Source organism: Pogonomyrmex barbatus, unplaced genomic scaffold, assembly GCF_055798465.1.
Source record: "Pogonomyrmex barbatus isolate J1 unplaced genomic scaffold, ASM5579846v1 scaffold20, whole genome shotgun sequence".
NCBI lineage: Eukaryota > Metazoa > Arthropoda > Insecta > Hymenoptera > Formicidae > Pogonomyrmex > Pogonomyrmex barbatus.
The window spans coordinates 780668-798801 of record NW_028297117.1 but is presented as its reverse complement, the minus strand read 5'-3'; the positions used below and the strand labels follow the sequence as shown (position 1 = coordinate 798801).

The 18134-nt window shown below is 24.8% G+C and overlaps 3 protein-coding genes, 1 long non-coding RNA gene and 1 pseudogene across 6 annotated transcripts in view; 1 reads left to right on the top strand and 4 right to left on the bottom strand.

The window, feature by feature from the left end:
- Positions 1-3703, bottom strand: part of LOC148936527 (uncharacterized) — a 5098-nt pseudogene extending 1395 nt beyond the window's left edge.
- Positions 1-18134, bottom strand: part of alpha-Man-Ia (alpha-Mannosidase class I a) — a 557932-nt gene that overhangs the window by 112509 nt on the left and 427289 nt on the right. The gene's annotated exons all lie outside the window — the stretch shown is intronic.
- LOC112552243 (uncharacterized) overlaps positions 1-18134 on the top strand; it is a 167106-nt gene that overhangs the window by 17012 nt on the left and 131960 nt on the right. For both annotated transcript variants that reach the window (XR_016139429.1, XR_016139428.1), the window contains exon 2: positions 7210-7354. This is a non-coding gene — a long non-coding RNA (uncharacterized LOC112552243). The remainder of the gene's footprint in view (positions 1-7209; positions 7355-18134) is intronic.
- LOC112552609 (uncharacterized) lies at positions 3852-7850 on the bottom strand. Its single transcript, XM_089077700.1, has 8 exons — positions 7683-7850; positions 7264-7383; positions 7068-7185; positions 6484-6745; positions 5096-5212; positions 4878-4968; positions 4611-4753; positions 3852-4509 (listed from the first exon to the last, which is right to left on the bottom strand). The coding sequence occupies exons 1-8, from the start codon at positions 7845-7847 to the stop codon at positions 4347-4349; spliced, it is 1179 nt and encodes a 392-aa protein (XP_088933826.1). The 5' UTR covers positions 7848-7850; the 3' UTR covers positions 3852-4346.
- LOC105426952 (uncharacterized) lies at positions 9097-11795 on the bottom strand. Its single transcript, XM_089077692.1, has 8 exons — positions 11676-11795; positions 11406-11523; positions 10754-11015; positions 10235-10348; positions 10056-10146; positions 9577-9722; positions 9380-9512; positions 9097-9226 (listed from the first exon to the last, which is right to left on the bottom strand). Exons 1-8 carry the CDS (start codon positions 11754-11756, stop codon positions 9176-9178), a joined length of 996 nt encoding a protein of 331 aa, XP_088933818.1. The 5' UTR covers positions 11757-11795; the 3' UTR covers positions 9097-9175.

Here is an 18134-nt window from a genome sequence, read left to right as displayed (position 1 = left end):
ATATGTATTTAAAGTAGTCCATTTTAAGTGATTTAGTTTTGTTTTATCCAAGCTGCTAATTTTATTTTATATTTAAAAAAAGTTCTAATAAAATTTATAAAATTTTAATAAAATATATAAAATGGTACTGGTATTGGTTCGGTCGTGGATATCCATCTGGCAAGATAAAAATTACTTAAAATGGACCAAATAATTTTGACTTTTTTCACGAAAAGTTAGACAAAAATTGTAATATAGATATTTTCTTCGCACATATAAGACATTTACCCGTGTAACTCTGAACAAATACACATCATGTGCGTATATTCATATTCACTTTTTCAATAAATATGTTTTATTTATTTCTGAAATTCTATAGGGTATGTGACGTAAACTATATGCCAAATACGAATTTAAAAGCGTATTTTTAAAAGTAAAATATGAATACTGGCTATAAATTTTACAAATTTGTTTACATACAGATTTTTATCAAAAATAAGAATTGTTATTTACATTGCATTGAACAACTCGTTAGCATGATCTGTGATTTGTTGTCCTCCATAACTACTTCCCAATAGATAAATTTCATGTCCCAGAACATAACTTATTGCTACCAGAAATTCAATAAAATTATCCATGCATGTAAAGGAGTGCAGTAACTATAATATATAATAACGAAATAACGAAATCGTGACTTTTATTACATATATCATGTACATATATCATGTACATGATACATTAAAAAGAGTGATAACTTATAAGGTTTTGATCAGGTTTTTATTGTAAATATTGTAAAAAAGATTACTTACTCTGAGTAAATTTATAATTAAAGAACACATTCCTACTATTAATATAATAAGAAAATTTATTGTAAAACTTGTTATTAACAATTTACTAAGCCTTGAAATAATAAAGTTAACATTAAATTAATTATACTTTGTTTTGTCATATGGTTTTATTACATTTGATTTTGAATACTTACTTATGAGCATTTTGATGAAGTTCCACTGTTCTAATGATTTTTTTAACCATTACATTTTTCTCGTTAGAGAATGCTTTCTTGTCGATGAAACGTTCTATTCGATAACTGGTGATATTAAATTTCTGTTTAATCGCGCTAGCAGTATAATTATTACTTATTTATATCATTTATAAAAAAATAACTAAAATAAAATAATTAAAATTTTTATATTTCTTTTTATGTTTCTTACCTGCAAATTTTGAATGCCGCGCAGCAGTGTAACATAATCAATACAAGCATCGAATTAATGGCTACTACTGAAAGAGTACCAATAAAACCAGTCATGAAAATATAAGAGGAAAAATAATAAAACTGTGTTCTCTGATCTATATGGTATTCGCTTATGAATATCAAATAATGTGTACGTGGTTCATTTAACGGCCACAAAAAATCGAGGATATCCGGTAGAAATGTCATTATTGTTAATGCAAATACCAAAGATATTAGCAACACTAAATTATATAAGATGTGTTATATGTTATAATGTTTCTTTTTAATTTTAAATATAAAATAATTAAAGCGAGAAGATATCAAACAAGATGAAAAGATGAGAATATTATTAATTATAAAAAAAAATTTATATTATTGCAAATGTAATTTGTAATAAATGATATATATATATATATATATATATATATATATATATACTTCTACTGCGCTAACATTTTTTAAACGTAAACATAATTTTATTACATGTAAAAATAACTGTAATATATTTTCCTTGGTGAATATAATGTTCCACTATTTTAATTTCCTGTGCATCTGTTAACAACTGCCGAATATTAATAACTTGTTTCAATAACCGTTTTAACTGTATTAGATAAATTCTCGATTAGATGGAATTTTAAATATTTAATTATGATAATCATAAAAATCAATTTTTCAATGAAATTCAAGGCTTACTTACTTTCTTCGTATTTAAGAAAAATATGTTAAAATTTACAATAAATAGGAAAGCCGGAATAGCATCCGAAAGGATTCTGATAATGACATTTATATTAAAATCTGCTACAGTAAATTGTATTAACTAGAAAAGAACATACATATCTATATCAATTCGTGCATTTAATAATAAATATAACTAATCTATTTAATATTTTACAACATATTTTATATATTTTCCAATGTCATTAATGGATTTTTTGTATAAAATAATCTTTGATCAATCTAACATTAAATAATAACATAAGTAATGATTATCATTGGGATACTCTTGTATATTTGCATAATATTACATATGAACATATATCAATTTATATTAATCTTTTTTACTGATACTGATTTATATTTCTTCATATTTTTATTTCTTTTTTTTTTTATTCAGATATTACTTAAGAATTATCAATATTTCGATTAACATCGGATGTTTTTATTAATAAAATCTCACTTTTACATTGAAAAAGCCTATAAATATAAAATTGATAAAATGGTTTATCAGTTAACAGATATAAAGAAGTATTTAATATAAATAAAATCACATATATGAGAGAGAAAGAGAGAGAGAGAGAGAGAGAGAGAGAGAGAGAGAGAGAGAGAGAGAGAGAGAGAGAGAGAGAGAGAGAGAGAAGAGGGGGGAGGAGAAAGGGGAGAAAATAATAAGAAATAAATTATATGAACATAATTTTCTAAGAGTAATATTTTTTTCTAACAGTAATATTTTTTTCTTTGGATAATTTTTAAAGTATGATCGAATATGTTTCGGAACAATTAACAAAAAAAAAATTATCTTACTCTAATATTTTTATTAATTTGTTAGAGAAATATAAAAAAAGTATCAGAAATCACCTGAATAATCACATTAGAGATGAGTAACATGTAAAAACATGTTGCACGAAAACAATCAAACTTAGTTTTCTTGTAAGGCCACAAACCGAAGATCTTCAAAAGAATTTGATTTAGTTTATGAGAGCGGTCGTCAAACATGTACATTTTGCAGTGATCAAAACGCGAATGAGAAACAGATCTGCTAGAGAAAATTTCAGAGAGCAGAATTTCACTTCGTGCATTTTTCCTCCGTAATGATTTATTTAACATACCAGCAAATTTTTTCTCGGATTTTTTGCGGCGAATGATAGACAATGGAAGATACAATGTCAAGGAATGAATGACAGTTATAGCAATTTAAATATTGTCCATGTCCTACGTGGCAGAAGAAAAAAAGAGTTCGAGCTTTTTCATTGGCTATCGCTGATATATTCATATGAACAATGTGAAGGAAACATGAGTCACGCAACTATTCAGTATGAAAAAAAATCTCTTCTTGCTAGTAATTTTTCATAAGCAATTATATCTTATCATCCCATTTTGAGTTGGCGCAAGCGCATTTGCGTAATATTGTCGCCAGAATCTGGAAGAGATTCATTCTCGTATCAGCCGTTTGACAGAACTCTTCTCTCCATAAAGCAATATCAAGGATATCATTGTATATAGCTTTTCAAACTGCAATACATTGTCGAGAACACATCATATGTTCGTATATATCGATAACGTTTTATTTCGTTGCATCGAGTGAGAATTTTTAATCTAATTAAGAATTTTTAAAATAATTACAAGAGGAAACAAAATTAAAAACATACACGGGTATGTAGCATAAGTAGAAAATTTATAAAAAAATATGATATATACGTATTAAATTAAGATATATTGCAGTTATGATATTTTTATTAAACATTTTGATACGAACGATGCATCTGCTATAATTTTCATTTAAAATATTCTTCATAATTGAAGAATTATTTTGATACATCTATTTAGTTTTTGCGTACTTTTTTATTAAAATTATCTTTGTTCTTTTTTTATCACAAAGTTTCGATGTTAGAAGGTTATTAAATTAAGTTACTAAATTAATTAATTTCTTTTTTTATTAATTTATTCTATTTAAATAAAAAAGTTCTTATCAAATTACAAAAGAAAAAAGACAATTAAAATATTATATAATTAATTTTATTTATTTTTAATATTATATTTAATATTTAATAACATAATAATCAAAATAAAATATTATGAACATTTGTGTCAGTGTTAGATTCTCTCATATATATCGTTCTATTATGAATTTTATTATTATATAATATAAATTATTGTGAAATAAGATAATAATCTGTTTAGAAATAACAATAATTAGTATTCTGCATTAGTATTCCATGTATAAATTGTGTCTATACTTTGCGTATTTATCTTTTAATGGCTATGTAATATTTATAATTTTACTCACGAATTCACTCATATTATCTATTTTTTATTATTACATTACGGTATAAATTATTGTAAAATAAGACATTGATAAGCTTATGAGCTGTAAGACAAATTGATCAAATATCTTTATCAATAAGAATCTGTAATTCATTTATATATCGTATATTATTTCTTTCATTACCTTAGCAAAACCTTCTACTGAAGCCATAATTAAATTGCCAATACTTAGAATGTATGGCATTGTAGTATTTTGCATTATAATTAATAGTAATTTTTGGATCTTTATTGGAGCTTTGTACCATTGTACATTATATCTGTTAATAAAATATTATTTCGTACATGTCTTCTGAGATTGTTTCGAAGACTTAATTTCTGTTTGAAAATAATAAGAATAATAATTACAATAAATACCCACGCATTTTTAAAAATTTTGTTATTATAATCAGTAATTTTTTGTCCATAATAATTGCCCAAGAACATGAGTATAAAATGCATGCCAATGAATATTGTTGATGAGATTAACTCTTTCACATTTCGTAAAATTATTGCTTTGAGCAGCTGAAATATAAAAAATTATTTATACATACATATATACATATATAAAATACATATATACATATATATAAAAATTCATAGCTTGAAATTATTTGTCAAAAAGAAAAATTTAAAAAAGGTAACTTACTTGAAATAAGTTCAAACTTGCAGATAAAACACCAATTACAATTATTAAGAAAATAAATGGATTGAAAGTGTTTGTCATCAATTCGCTGCATCTTCAATAATAAAAGTTAAGTATAAGAAAAATATTGAATCAAATCAAATCCGCGAATAATATCAAATAGAGAAATTATATAAATATCCGGATTTTTGCAAAATATATATACATATAGAAATACCGACTTAAATGCTTTTCGGTGTATATTTACTGCAGCAATTATATTTCGGTGAGCTACACAATTTTTCTTATGTGCAGAGTTACATAATGTATATTCATCGATTGAACGTTCGATTCGATAGCTACAAATATATTCAATTACTCTCTTATTCGTAATTATAAAATAATAAATTTGTGCATATTTTATATACAGGGTATCCCGTAGCATATGTAACACCGCTCATGAGAAGGTAGATGGAAGCAAGATAAATGAAAATGTCTTATACTATTTTGCGATATTCGCAATAATTTTCGAGTTATTAAATATTAAAATTAAATATATTAAAGTTAAAGTTAAATATTAAAGTTGCACAAATAAGAGCGCGCGGAAAGAAAGCGCTCGCCCGCCTGACCTGTAGGACGAATGGGAAGAGTGAGCGGCAGCTATTATTCTTTCCCTCGCCGCGCGCGCTCCGCCCATCGCCGAGCGCCGGATGGCCGTTGTCGTCACGTTGGGCCGTCCTACGAGTCAGGCGGGGGAACATTTTCTCCCCGCGCGCTTTTATTTGTGCAACTTTAATATTTAATAACTCGAAAATTATTGCAAATATCGCAAAATGGTATAAGACATTTTGATTTATCTCGCTCCCGTCTACCTTCTCACAAGCAATGATGACAGTGCTACGTGACACCTTGTATATACAGGATATCCGGTAATCGTACAGGATATCAGATAGTTGTATCATCTCTCGTGAGTAATATTGAAAGTCTTATATTTTGCGATCTTTGTAATAATTAAAGAGTTATTAATTTATATTCGCAAGTTTTCGTACAAAAGGACAGCCTATCATTATTGGAGACGTGCACTATAAACAAATACTCTGTTATTTGTAGATCATATTCAACATTTTGCTGCACAGCTAACTGTAAGCGTTGCATAGCGCTGGATGTTCCTTTGCGCGAATGCTCGCTCATTTACAGATCTATAAATTAATAACTCTTTAATTATTTCGAAACTCACAAAATAGGATTTTTCGGTTAAGTATAATCTGCTCTACCTGTCCATGAGAAATGATACGATTATTGTATATGTTTCTTATTCATTATATATGTATATTTTTCTTTTCCTTAATATCGTAATTGTGAAATAAAAAAAAATTATAAAAAGTAAATAATGTTAAGAAGAACTTTGTTATATAGATTATTATTTTGTATTGAATACATTTCCATGCTAAATAGAATGTCTTTATAAAAAAAATTATATATATTAGATGAAGTATAAATTTTCAACAATTTTAATCTCTAAATAAATTTTTTAATCTGGATCCCAAAATTAATATATAAGATTTACTGTTTCACAATTAATCTAAATTATAAACTATAAACTAATGACGTATTAAATTTTAAGTTTTACCTGGCGATATTTAATAATCCGCAAATATGTTCGAGGAATACTATTTGAAATGTACATGTGGCTATAACAACAAAGCCACCGAAAGACACACCAATCAACCAGTGACACAGAATTGGATAATAATATGTTCTCTTATCAACAAAATATTCTGTCACAGCGTAGAACTCGCGCGAGCGAGTTTCATTTAGTGGAAAGATTAAATCAAGGATACACGGTAACATTTCCATAAATGCATAGAGAATGAGACTTATGATGATACTTGCTAGAATTATGTTAATATATTAAAAAACTTTTTGTACTTATTAGTTTAATAGTTATTTTTAATGTATGTAAAATATAGTTCATTGTGCTACAGATTAGTAGTAGCAGGTTTTATAAGGTATAAGCATAAATAAAACAAAATATTAATGAGCAAAAAGCTTCAATTAGAGATTTTTCAAAAATCATTTTACGCAATTGTCAAAATTATTAAAGGTAGAGTAAATAATGGTATCAACAGTTATAAAGTATTAGAAAAAGATTTTTATGAAAAAAAGAGAGAATGGCATATTGCTAATTGATGCTTTTTTTTATAATTATCGTACATGATAATATTATTGTGCATAGTTCCCCGGAAGATGAATGTTGTCCCATTATATTACGCTCCGTTTCGTTTTTTATAAGACTCCAATTATCACGCATATATCTCCAAATTCGTTTCACCTATGGTTGGATGGATTATTTCAGATAGCGTCTTATTGCTGAATGAAACAACACGAAAGAACATAGTCACTAACTTACTGCATTGGATCTGGCATAAAACGAATAGTACTGTACGATATATACGAAAGATGGTACGGCATGCGACAATATCATAACAACGACATCCAGGGTATGTGGAAATGTAATGAATGATGTGAACTAGAAGTGATAAAAATATTAGAAATAATATCATATTTGGACATATTTTTTTGGAATATATATATATATATATATATGTCTAAAGTAAGATACTATATTTAAATAAAATATGCTTATATTAGATTTGTGTTATTATAATTAATTAATTAATCTTTAATTTGATTTTTTCCGAAATTAATCGCAATTTATGTTAATATATAAAATGTAATTGTATAAGATAGTATAATATCTAAAAAATATATAATATCTAATATAATATCTAAATATATAATATCTAAAAAAGATATATATATTACTACCTGAAAAAACACAAAAGACACCATTATAATAAAATGGAAGGTATGAATAATATTTGTAAATTTTGATCGCTGATACGGCCATAAATTAATTACTGAGAGAAATATTTGATTCAATTTATAATAATGATACTCGGCGAAATCTGTCCCATTAGAATATAAAAACATGTTCGAAAATAATATTAAGACACCGTATGGTATGTTTTTCAGTAAAATGATTTAACCGTCTTTTCACCCTCACATAAAAGGGGGATTTAACCGTCTACCCTTTTCACAAAATATTATCATCGGGTAGTGTGTTCATGGTACCGTAATAAGTTAGGGACGATTATCGATTGTTCATATTCGCATGCTTTTTCGCTCGAAGAGAACGACAGGAAGTTAAATTATCGAAATTATATGCTATGTTCGTCTGATGTAATTTTCCCAGGACGAGGGTGAAATAATATCTCTGTTTTTTTTTCTCACCTGGGCGCAGGCGCGATTATGGGTTTCCAGAAAGTTTCTGATGGCACCCTCAGTCGTTCACGACATCGGGCATCGCACTACTTGCAACTGTTCTGTTACACGAGTGTTTTTCATAATGTGTATCATATAAAAATTCAAATAGCTAGTATTTAGTTAAAAAATGTACAGTTTTATGAAGACTTTGCGTGAATGAAATTTGTAACATATAAACAAATACCAAAGATAATAATAAATTTAAGAAGATATTTCATTATTACAGTTTTCAGTCTGATAGGAAATATTTAATTGGCAACATATTATTTACCTTATCTAGATTTTAATTATTATAAAAAACATTACAAATAACAAATTTAATAAGAAATAATCAAGCTATAAAACAATAACTGAAGCATTGAGATAAATATACAAAGTGTACGAAATAAGACAGTATGTATTAATGATGTACTCAAACTTAATTTTCTTATTTTATGTAAAATAAAATAACAATAAATTCACATATTTGTACATAATTAATTAGTAAATATTATCTTCTTTCACTATTAATGTATTTCTGAAAAAAAACATTTTAGATATTCATTACAGATTTTTTTCATACGCGTTATTAAATTTCTGATGTAATATCTAATTTCATTATTTTAGTTAATAACTAAAAGATTTAAAGCAATAACATAATTAAATCATATTATAATAATCTTTGAAAAAACTCTTGATCCATTCTCAAGTTTGATTGTTTCCTCAAACACTAATTGTTTTAGATTATAAATGAGAAAACTTATATATTGAACATTGAAACATTATTTCAATAATGTATTTTTGATCTTTTTTTAATGCTAATCTTGCTGATATGATTATTTGTATGTAATTATAATATATTATCGTGAATTTTAAAGTCTTTAATTTAAATAATATTTTTATGTAAGTTGGAAATATTGCGATATATCGACGATTGCTCGTTAATATATTGACTACTTCAACAATCTTGTGTAATTATCTATAATTGGCTACTAATATTTTATTACATTTTGTAGTCATCGTGTGGAATAAATCACTGTGAAGTATGATACTGACATACTCATCATCTAAAATAGACATTATTTATATTATTATAAAACAATTTAAAACATATGTGCATATATTAATAAATAAAATTTATAAAATTAATAAATAAAAATATAATATATATATATATATTTATTATTTATTTTATTTATCAATTTATTAATTATAATTACCGTGGCAAAACCTTCTAAAGAAGCAGTAAAAAGGCCACCAATCATAAAATAATAATTTTTTGTATTTCTCTGCATTATAAAAAATAGGAGCTTTTGTGCTCGTAATGAAACTGCATACCATTGTATAGCATATCTAAGTATCAAAATAAGTAATTAATTTAAACGTCAATTAATTTAGATGACTATTAATTACTTACGTTGTAGTAAGAATATTAGTATTGTGATCGGTGACTATCTGCCCAGCGAAATTAGCCACAAATATATAAATGAAATGGGCTATAACTAGCAAACCACACGCTAATATTCCATTCGTATTATTTGTTAACATCATAAGTTGCAAAAACTATAATACAAATTCCTTTTTTCAAAGAAATTGTTACTTTCATCATATACATAGTTAATTTGACGAAGATATAGTTTTCATATAGTATACAACAAGAAAAAGTATTTAAAAAATTAATCATTTATTGTATCAGGAATATAGAAATCAAATATAAATTGTTTGTATTGTATCTCATCTATATTAAATATAATTTTCTAAAAATAGTTATTATAACACATAAAACATAGAACAATAGAAATACACACATACACACACACACACACGCGCGCGCGCGCGCGCGCGCGCGCGCGTGTGTGTGTGTGTGTGTGTATACATATATGTATATATACTCACTTGAAACATATTAACAGTTAAGGATGAAATACCTACACCAAATAATATGAAGTAAAGAGTTGCAAAACTGGATAAAATAAATTCAGCAAACCTATTAAAGAATAAATAACAAAAAGGTACATCACTTTTCAATTTCAGTTTCTTCCTTAACTTTTTTTTTTTGTAAATCAAATACTAACTCGATTGCTCTTCGATGAATATCAACGACATTAATTATTCTTTTACGGATGATGCAATCCTTTTCAAGTTCAGATACTGATGATAGATTATCGCTTAAATGTTCAAGACGATAGCTGCAAAATCAAATTATATTTCATGTCCATATATTGCAAAAAGATGCTACACGTGTATACATGCAAGTAATACGCGCGCACGCACGCACATAATTAATAATTATATAGTAAAAGAAAATGAGATAATAATGAGTTAATAAAGCTTTAATGAAATATATCAATTTCCAATAATAAATTAGATAAATAAAACGACATATTAATTTCGTCAATTATTTGAATTATTATCATCTTTCCGTGATTTATTAATTTTGCTACGTAAAAGAGTATCATAATATTATTATATATTGTATTAAATAATTTTTGTGAAATTTTTTCTTTTACATTTGAATATGCTTATAAATAAAAAGAATGGTTGTCTTTAATAAATCATTAAAATATTTCATAATTTTCTCTTGTTAGTTTTACCTTGCTATCTTTAACATTGCGCAGATATGCGAAATAAATCCTATAAGCGAACTACCAGTAGCAAGTACTCCAGCACTTCCGATATAAACAGCCAACAAACCATGTGTTAAAATAAGATAAAAATATTGCTTCTGATCGATAAAATACTCGGCTGAGAATGACAAATAACGTTCACGAGATTCATTAAGCGGTGCAATGATGTCGAGAAAATTCGGAAGAAATTGGAACAAGCCGAAAACGTTTAGAGAAAGAATTAGAAGTACTATAAAGTAAGAAATATATACATTATACTCCTTATAAGATTACCATATATCTTCAAATTGTTTATAAAGTTATGTTTATAAAATTAAAATTTTTTTAGAATAATATAAATTTTTATATATATATATATATATATAAAGGAATAGCATAAATTCATATATTATTTTTTTATAAAAAATAAGATAAAATATTATTCTAATCACAATATTGCTTTATCAATATTCTAATTTAAATTCTGTTGTTATAAAATTGCTAATCTCAATATTTATATCAATATTTATAACATATTATTTTCTTATTTAATTCTAAATATCTAAATATTGAATTTTAACAAATTCATATGAATGCAAAAAAAATGATTTAATTTGAAGTTATTAAATTGATTCTTTACCCGTTATTGCGATTCCGAATTGCCTGGAAATTGCTGCATATTTTCTTAATATATCGAGTTCACCCACAACTTTTAATACCGTCCATTCGTAATGAAGCCGCTCGTAGAAGATTTTTATCTGTACTTTCGAATAATTTAAATATGTATGACATTAAAAACTGATAATAATAAATACTTTATATTAAATATAATATATGTACAAATGTTTTGTTAGATTTTAAAAAGTGTGTCCGTGTGTTCGCGCGCACGTGCGCGCATGAGTGTACTTACTTTTCTACTATTTAGAAGAAAAGAGATATATGTTAAGAAATATATTAAGCATGGAAATGCTTGCGACAGAACTCTTAACATAATATTAACATTAAATCCCGATGTGACAAACGTTGCCAACTGTAAACGATAATTTAATTGCAATAATTTAGTTTTTATTCTTTAAATTAAATACAAGATAAAAAATACTTCCCTTATAATCGGATAGCAATTTTTTAATATTATTTTTAATATTATTATATTTAATATTATTTTTAATTTTTAATATTATTTTGAAAAAAATTAATGCAATTGTTATATAGTAATATTATTTTATATATATCATGTGTATATGTATATATATTTTTATTTATATATTTATATATAAACATTTAGAAGAACATTAGAATAAACATTTCATGAAAACAAACTATACTATAAATTAATAATACTGTTTAATGTTTTAAAAAGAAGTTTTAAAAGTGTGTGTGTGTGTGTGTGTGTGTGTGTGTGTGTGTGTGTGTGTGTGTGTGTGTGTGTGTGTGTGTCAAGTAAATATTTTAAACATATAAAACATATAACTGAACTATTGGTTTGTAAAATCAAATCAGAATGAATCTAAGCAAACCTGAGCAATCAGAAAAGAAATGAGCACGATAGGAAATAATGTAATTTGAATAATTCTAAATCTCCATTTCTGATAAGGCCACAATCCCATGATAGTCAATAGTCTTCGATTAATTTCATAATAATGATACTCAAATGATACCATTTCTTTCCGAATATTGAACCACGTATGAACCACACATGGACTTTTTATTCCCTCTCCACAGAATAATAAGCGATTAAAAAAATATGTCTAATATTCTTTTCTTTTAAACTTTTTAAGTCACAGAAAAAACCTATTATTTTTTTATTTATCTCTTATCTATATTATTTTTTCAAAAGATGAGCAGCAGGTTATATACAATACAATATAATATTCACCTCGTAATATTGCAATACAAATATCAGTTAGTTCAATTACCACTATTTGTATCTCTAGAAAGGAATTATCTCAAAATGTTTTTTTCATATAAATGTTACATATGTTTTATCACATGTGTGTTTCCCATCGACGCAAGCGCATATAAAATTACCATGCTAAGTTGTCATGACTTAACGTTAGTATGATTTCAGTTGTTAAACGCTACACATCTTGGTCTTATAGAACTTTTAAATAGTTTATTGCAATGATTATAATATCTTAAATATTATAAATAGTTTTGTGTAATAACTTATATTAGTGAAATATTGATAATGAAAGGAATTTTCAATGTAATATGTCATTTATTAATATACAAAAAGATAAAGAGAAAGTCGCATTTCATTGCAGACACAATTTGTTATTGAAAAGTGCTAAAAAGTTGAGAATTTTATATATATAAAATTATGCCTTGTTCTATATATATCAAATAAAAAAATAACTATTCAGAATTGGATTTCTATATTAAAAAATATTTACACATTTAGGAAGGTTTCTTCTATCACAATATATTTGATTAAAAATTGTTTTAATTAAAAAATAATTTTTAACTAAATGATTATTTTTATCATATGTGTTAAACTTTTTTCGTAGTTTATAAAAGACTTTTATTTTTTACCACGTTTTAGTTTTTATGTTTTCGTTAGTCTTAAAAATTTAGCACAACATTCCATCTACTATAAAAAATCCAATTCTAGCAATGTTAATATATTGCGAATATTGATCAAAATACCTTATGATTTCAATATGATTTAAGTTTTGCGCTATTTCTTTTTTAATGATAAAATTTCAAGAGGTTTATTTCTTCACTCTTTCATCGTTTAATTGTGTAGAGTAAAGTACCATAAAATAGGATAAAGATGTACTTAGTATCTAAAAAATGCATTTTTTTTATCTGCGTTTGTATACTCTCAGAAAATTATTTTAGAATATTAATTTATAGTCTATCTACACAATTACCGTAGTAAAACCTTCTAGTGAATTGACAAAAAAACCGCCGAAGAGGATAGTAAAATTTTTCGTGCCATATTGTAGTAAAAACAATATTAATTTCTGAATTCGAAGTGGCGCTATGTACCATATCGAATTATATCTATAAATTTTTATAGGCTAGATATTATTATACATAATTAAACATAACTTTAAACAATAAGTAATAATATATTCAACTATAATAAATTTTAAAAAATTTATTTAACATTAAAAATTACTTAAAATAATAATTATTTAAAATAATTAAAATAATTATGAAATTTCATTACTCATCAACACCTAATTATATAAAACTATATAAAAATAAGTTCTTGCAGTCATATTTTTTTCTATATTATAATTACGTTTGATGTTACTTAAAACTTACGTTGCAAGACATACATTGTTACAGTGATCCAAAAATTCTTGCCCTGCATTATTCAAGAGAAATGAATATAAGAAGTATCCGATTAATCCTGATAAGATTACAAAAAGTTCGCACAAATCATTAGAAGTTTGTAAAATAAGAAGAAGCTGGAACAAATCAAAATTTTATTTAAAAAGTAACTTAATATTTAGAAAGCATATTTCTAAGCACGATATTTTATATGGTACTTACTCGAAACATCCAAACGCTTATACTAATCACGCCTAATATGATAAGAATAAAGAACATTATTCCGAAACAAGAATTGAAGTGATCCATAAACCTTCAAAATTGAAATAATTAATCATTTTTTTTTTCAAAGTAAGTAATAATATCTCTGTATAAGAAAGAGAAAATGAAAAGAACATAATTTCTGTGTATTTATTTGTTTTTCTCAATTTTAATTAAATCTTAACATAATTTTAAACGGTTTTTAAATAACACAAGGTAAAATAGCGTTTGCATAGCACACTAGCTCATATTAAATACAAACTTCATTGCTTTTTGCTGAATATTTACAGCTCGCATTATTCTTACACACATAATATGTTCTCTTTTTAACGGAGAAATTTGTTGCATGTTTTCAATATCCATTACACGTTCCATTCGATAGCTATAAATTTTTAAATATTATCCAATGACTAGTTGTAAAATTCATTACTTACCTGGCAATTTTTAATAAACCACAAACGTGTTTTATATGTAAATATATGAATGTAGCAATAGCTATAATTATTAATAATGCAATACATGCATATACAATAAAATGAGGTAATATAACGTAAAAATATTTTTCTCGATCAACGGAATATTTCATTGGAATATACATAAGTTGTGAATAAGTATAGTTGCAAGTATGATTAGATAAGTAAACATTCAAAATATAAAGCATCATTGGCGATGTCACATACACAATTAAAATACAGCAGCAAAAAACTAGAATGTATACAAAAATAATTAAAATTATTTTTTGTAAGGGTTATCGAGATATATAAACTAAACATAATAATATAAAATAATAAGTAAAATAAATCATACAGCTTTATACAATTATATCTTTATCATGTAATTAAAGAAGACATTTCTTTAAATAGGAAATATGTAAATAATTTACAAAGAAATATCTAAAATTTACCAAGAGAGTTTGTATATCAATAAAATATTTATAAATAAATAACAATATATAATTTTAAAGATTATTGTGTGTAGTAAATAATTATGTGATAATATTTTTCTTACTTGTTAAAAAGATAGTAATTAACCTTCCACATTCGGCGTATGATGCTATTATTTCACGTTCATGCTCATCTTGTAATAAATTCCAATCGGCCTGAATACGTTCGAATAGTCGTTTTATCTGCCGAATATTTAAGAAAACGATATCTAATATACTTAGATAATAAATAATAAATAATTTTAGTACTCATCATGAATTATGATCAGATTGTTTTCATTCTCCAATTCATACCATCAATCTGGAAAATCGGTACCTCTCTTTTCTTTTTACACTCAATAATAACAAATAACATAAAAAAATGTTTAATTATAGTTATTTAAAGATATAGTTCTTACTCACAAAAATGATAAAAAAAATTAGATAACATTTACTCCAAACTGTTTTTATTCTAAATAAATTATTAAAAAACTTAATAAGACTTACAAGTTCTGTTTTAATATAAAAGATGTAGTACTTTAATATAGCCACAAGAGTAGGAAATGTATATGACATAATTTCGATAAAAATAATTATGTTAACTTCATGTGTAATAAATGCAGCTAACTGCAATATCTCAGTTATAGTAATACATATTTAGAAATACAAGTTGTAAAAAATAGAAATTAATTTCACGATCATATAGAAAGTTATAATTAATCAAAATACTAGAAAATTCAATCTAATAATTGAGAACATAAAAATATTTTTTTAATCGTACCTCAATACAAATTATGCTTGCCAAAATAATAACAATGAATAATTTTTGTATTTTTGAGAATATTGATGTTTGATAGGGCCATATACCAATCATTAGAAGAAGAATACGATTAATTTTATAATAATACTCTCCAATGGCGTGCATCTTGTATAAAACTGTTTGTGTAATGCAAACTCAGAGAGTTTTATCTACTGTTTAATTTTATTTCTTTGAATATTACTATCTATTAAACATTGTGTTAATTGTATATATGTAGAAAGAAATTCAAATGCAATTGATGATGAAATGTAATATATCATTTTATGTATTTAAGGTAAAATATAAAGTTGCAAATTTTAGTAATCTTGTAATATTACATAAATAGGGATGATTGCAGCTATAGACAAAAACGTATGCATTATTTTCTTAGAAAAATATACCAAGAAAGAATTATTAATATATAAGCAACGCACGCGCAGTAATCGTAATAAAAGTATTGTATATCTTTATTGTTAGATGGAGTGTCATGCTTGCTATTACTTTTTCCGTTTAAGATTTTTCAATTCTTTTCATGTAATAATGTACACTAGTGCGCAATTTTATATTAATGCAATTAAACAAAGAAAATTAAGGTAATTATAGAAGATCAGTGTGAGAATATAATTCACGATTATGTGTTTTTTAACGTTTTTATTTAAACATTTTTTTATTAATTATTGCAAGCAACGTTAATTATAATATAATTTTATATAAATGAAGAACTAAAATCAGTTTTGATACTTAATTCATGTAAAACTTGCTTCAATCAGGATTCTGCCCATTTAAACGCAAAATATGCTATTCTGTTTTCTGTATTTATTTTATTATATTACTAATATAATTTTAAATTAGATTTAATTAGATCTAATTAGATTAAATTAATGCAATATATTCTTCGTTAGGTTATACGCGTTTTAAATAATAACAAATTATCACAATTAAATTAAATTATTGTAATCATCTGAATATAAAAAAACAAAAACAAAAATTTAACATATATAATTAATTTAAAAAATTTTAAGTTTCTAATTTTTTAAATTTATGATTTCATCTTATAATAATAATATAAATTTTTTAACATTATTATTTGTATGTATGCATTTATATTGTTACGCTCACGGCAAGCCCTCGCATGCATAATTCACTTATTCGCAAAATGAACAAGAATTATTAGCAAAAGTAACGAACTTTATTTACAAAGCAAGTAAACAAGAAAATAGCAAAAATGTTCGTTTCTATCACAGCTGCTCCGCGGCTCTCTTGCAACCGAAGTTTGTCAAACAATAAGAGAGAATAATCTTCTGTTCAAAAATCAATATTCGGGGAGCAGCAAAATCGATGGATCACCGTTCAATCATAACAATATGTATGTTCTGGAAATTTGCAACTTAAAATATAATAAGAAAAATATAATAAAAAAAATTATGAAAAGTTAAGTAAAAAAATTTATTTGATATTTTTTCAAAAGTAGTATTTTTTGAGATACAAAATTTAAAACTGCCCAATCACAGACTATTTAGTAAATCGTTTCAAGTACGGTCATTAATATTGTACGCGCAATTACAAGTGATTAATTTAAACATCTGTAACTGATATACAAGTGATTAATTTAAACACCTGTAACTGATCCATTGTATATTTAAAAAACTAATCGCAATAATATTTTGAATTGTAAATTTAAAGATATCTTGTATATGAAAGTAAAATATAGTATAGTACAATAATATTCACATAAAATATAGATAATATAATTTAATAGAAATAACATATTCAATAATGCTACTTTTGCAAATAATTAATTTTCATAATTTGATTTATAAACAAATTTTTTTTTTTAAATATCTTTATGGATAAAAAATAAGAACTATATATATTGCGAATACATATTATATTGAAGGAAAAGAAATTATGAAACTTTGCTCTCAATCCATAGAAATATAATAATAGTGCAAATAATTTTTAATAATAATATTGTAATTAGAAAATATAATATATAATATAATATAATATACCTTATTTTAAACATCTTATTTAATAATTTGATATTTTCTAATTAATGATAAGAGTCAAGAAGAAAGGATTTTTATACAGAATTTTTTCATAAT